The following is a 2,308-nucleotide window of genomic DNA, read 5'->3' as shown; positions in this document are numbered from 1 at the left end:
TGATATAGGTCAGAAAATTGGATCTACATAACTAAAGGAAGAGCATCAGAGAAGGACTAAATGAAACTAAAACAAAACTTCTCTTATTCTTAATTGATCTAACAGATAACAGTTTGTTCAAAATAATGACAGCAACAATGTATTCAATTATGTACATATATATACTTATGTAGGTGTATATACATATATAAATATACACACATATAAGTGAAATGAATGACAGCAGTGTTACATGGACTGGAGGGAGGAATTAGGATTATTTTGTTATTTTAAGGTACTCACATTGCTCATGAAGTGGTATAGTAATATTTGAAAGTGGACTTGGATTAGTTGTAAATGTATATTGCAGACTCTGGAGCAACCACTAAAAAAAAGAAATGTAAAAAAAACAAAACAAGAAATATAACTGATATGCTCAGAAAGGAGAGAAAATGGAATCATAAAAAATGCCCAATTAAAATCACAAAAGGCATAAAAGGAGTGGAAGAAAAGAACTGGAGCCAAGAACAATGTAACAAATAGAAAATAGTAACAAATATGGTAAATATTGATCCAACTATATCAATGATCACTTTAAATGTTAATGGTCTAAATACATCAAGTAAAAGACAAAGATTGTCAGAGTGGATCAAAAAACAAGACTTCACTGTATGTTGTCTACACCATATCCACTTTAAATATAAAGACACATATAGATTAAAAGTAAATGGGTGGAGAAAGATATACCATGCTAATGCTAACCTAGAGAAAGTGGTTTTAGCTATATCAATTTTAAGACAGAGCAGATTTCAGAGCAATGAAAGTTATTAGGGATAAAGAGGGGCATTACATAATGATAAAGCAGTCAATTCTTTAAGAATCGTAACAAATCTTAATGTGTATGCATATAACAACAGAGCATCAAAATACGTGAGGCGGCCGACTGCTTGCTGGGAGGCTGGAGTGGAAGGCCCGCGAGTTGGTCATAATGGCAGGTGAAGAAATTAATGAAGACTATCCAGTAGAAATTCATGAATATTTATCAACATTTGAGAATTCCATTGGTGCTGTGGATGAGATGCTGAAGACCATGATGTCTGTTTCTAGAAATGAGTTGTTGCAGAAGTTGGACCCACTTGAACAAGCAAAAGTGGATTTAGTTTCTGCTTACACATTGAATTCAATGTTTTGGGTTTATTTGGCCACACAGGGAGTTAATCCTAAGGAACATCCAGTAAAGCAGGAATTGGAGAGAATCAGAGTATACATGAACAGTGTCAAGGAAATAACAGACAAGAAAAAGGCTGGCAAGCTGGACAGGGCTGCGGCTTCAAGATTTGTAAAAAATGCCCTATGGGAACCAAAACCTAAAAATGCATCCAAAGTTGCCAGTAAAGGAAAAAGTAAAAGTTAACCTTTTGGTTTTGATGTACACATATTCAAAAAGTACATAATTTTTATTGTTTTCCACAAAATAGATGATGATTATGTGCCATTGTAAGGTTTAAATGTATTCCATATTGAATTCGCGTGTAAGATTTGCATTTTAAATTTGTAATGCTAAATACTTTTCCCCCAGAAAGATTAAGTTATCCTTATTGATTTTCCTATAGAACATTATGTGGTTTTTTTTTAACATTGTGGTATATTTTATATTTATAGTTTACTGTCTCTTGACAAGACTCTTATTTCCTTATATAGGTCAATTTTTCAAGTGTCATTTTATAAGCAACTTGAAATTTAAGTTAAATGTTCTTTGCAAACATTTGTCTATTTTCGATGAATAATGATTTTATGAAGTATGCTGAAGTTTTAAATACATCTGTTTTCACTATATAATATTAGGAAAGAAAGAAATGACTTAAATGTCCATTTTTTCTGTGAAGTTATTTCATTATGCTTTCATGATTTTGGGAATTACTGTTTTTTGTGATGTTTGAAGTATCAATTTAAGACTTTTAAGGTTATTCTTTAATTCTTGGTGCTTTGCCACTATGTCCCATTTAAAGTAAAAATATATTCTCATTAACTTTAGATGGGAAATGAGGTTGTATATTGATGGCTGAATTTTGGCATAATGGCTATACCCTATCAATAAAGCTGTAAATGTTGTGTAAAAAAAAAAAATACGTGAGGCAAAAACTGGTAGAACTGCAAGAAGAAATAGATGAATCCACTATTAAAGTCAGAGGCTTGAACACTCCTCTATCAGAAATGGACAGGTCCATCAGGCAGAAAATGTATAGACTACTTCATTCAACAACAGCAGAATACACCTTCTTATCAAGCTCACATGAAATATTCACAAATGTAGATCACATTCTGAGTC

The 2,308-nt window shown here is 32.1% G+C and overlaps 1 protein-coding gene across 1 annotated transcript; it reads left to right on the top strand.

Moving 5' to 3' along the window:
- Nucleotides 1–964: 964 nt before the first annotated feature.
- Nucleotides 965–1,393, top strand: LOC307064505 (nuclear nucleic acid-binding protein C1D-like; the record flags this gene model as incomplete). Its single annotated transcript, XM_079721107.1, has 1 exon — nucleotides 965–1,393. Exon 1 carries the CDS (start codon nucleotides 968–970, stop codon nucleotides 1,391–1,393), a length of 426 nt encoding a protein of 141 aa, XP_079577233.1. The 5' UTR covers nucleotides 965–967.
- Between the last annotated feature and the right edge of the window lie 915 nt (nucleotides 1,394–2,308).

This window comes from Hyperoodon ampullatus (genome assembly GCF_949752795.1).
Source record: "Hyperoodon ampullatus genome assembly, chromosome: 15".
NCBI lineage: Eukaryota > Metazoa > Chordata > Mammalia > Artiodactyla > Ziphiidae > Hyperoodon > Hyperoodon ampullatus.
Note: the sequence above shows the minus strand (reverse complement) of the source record. Positions and strands in the feature narration are given on the sequence as shown.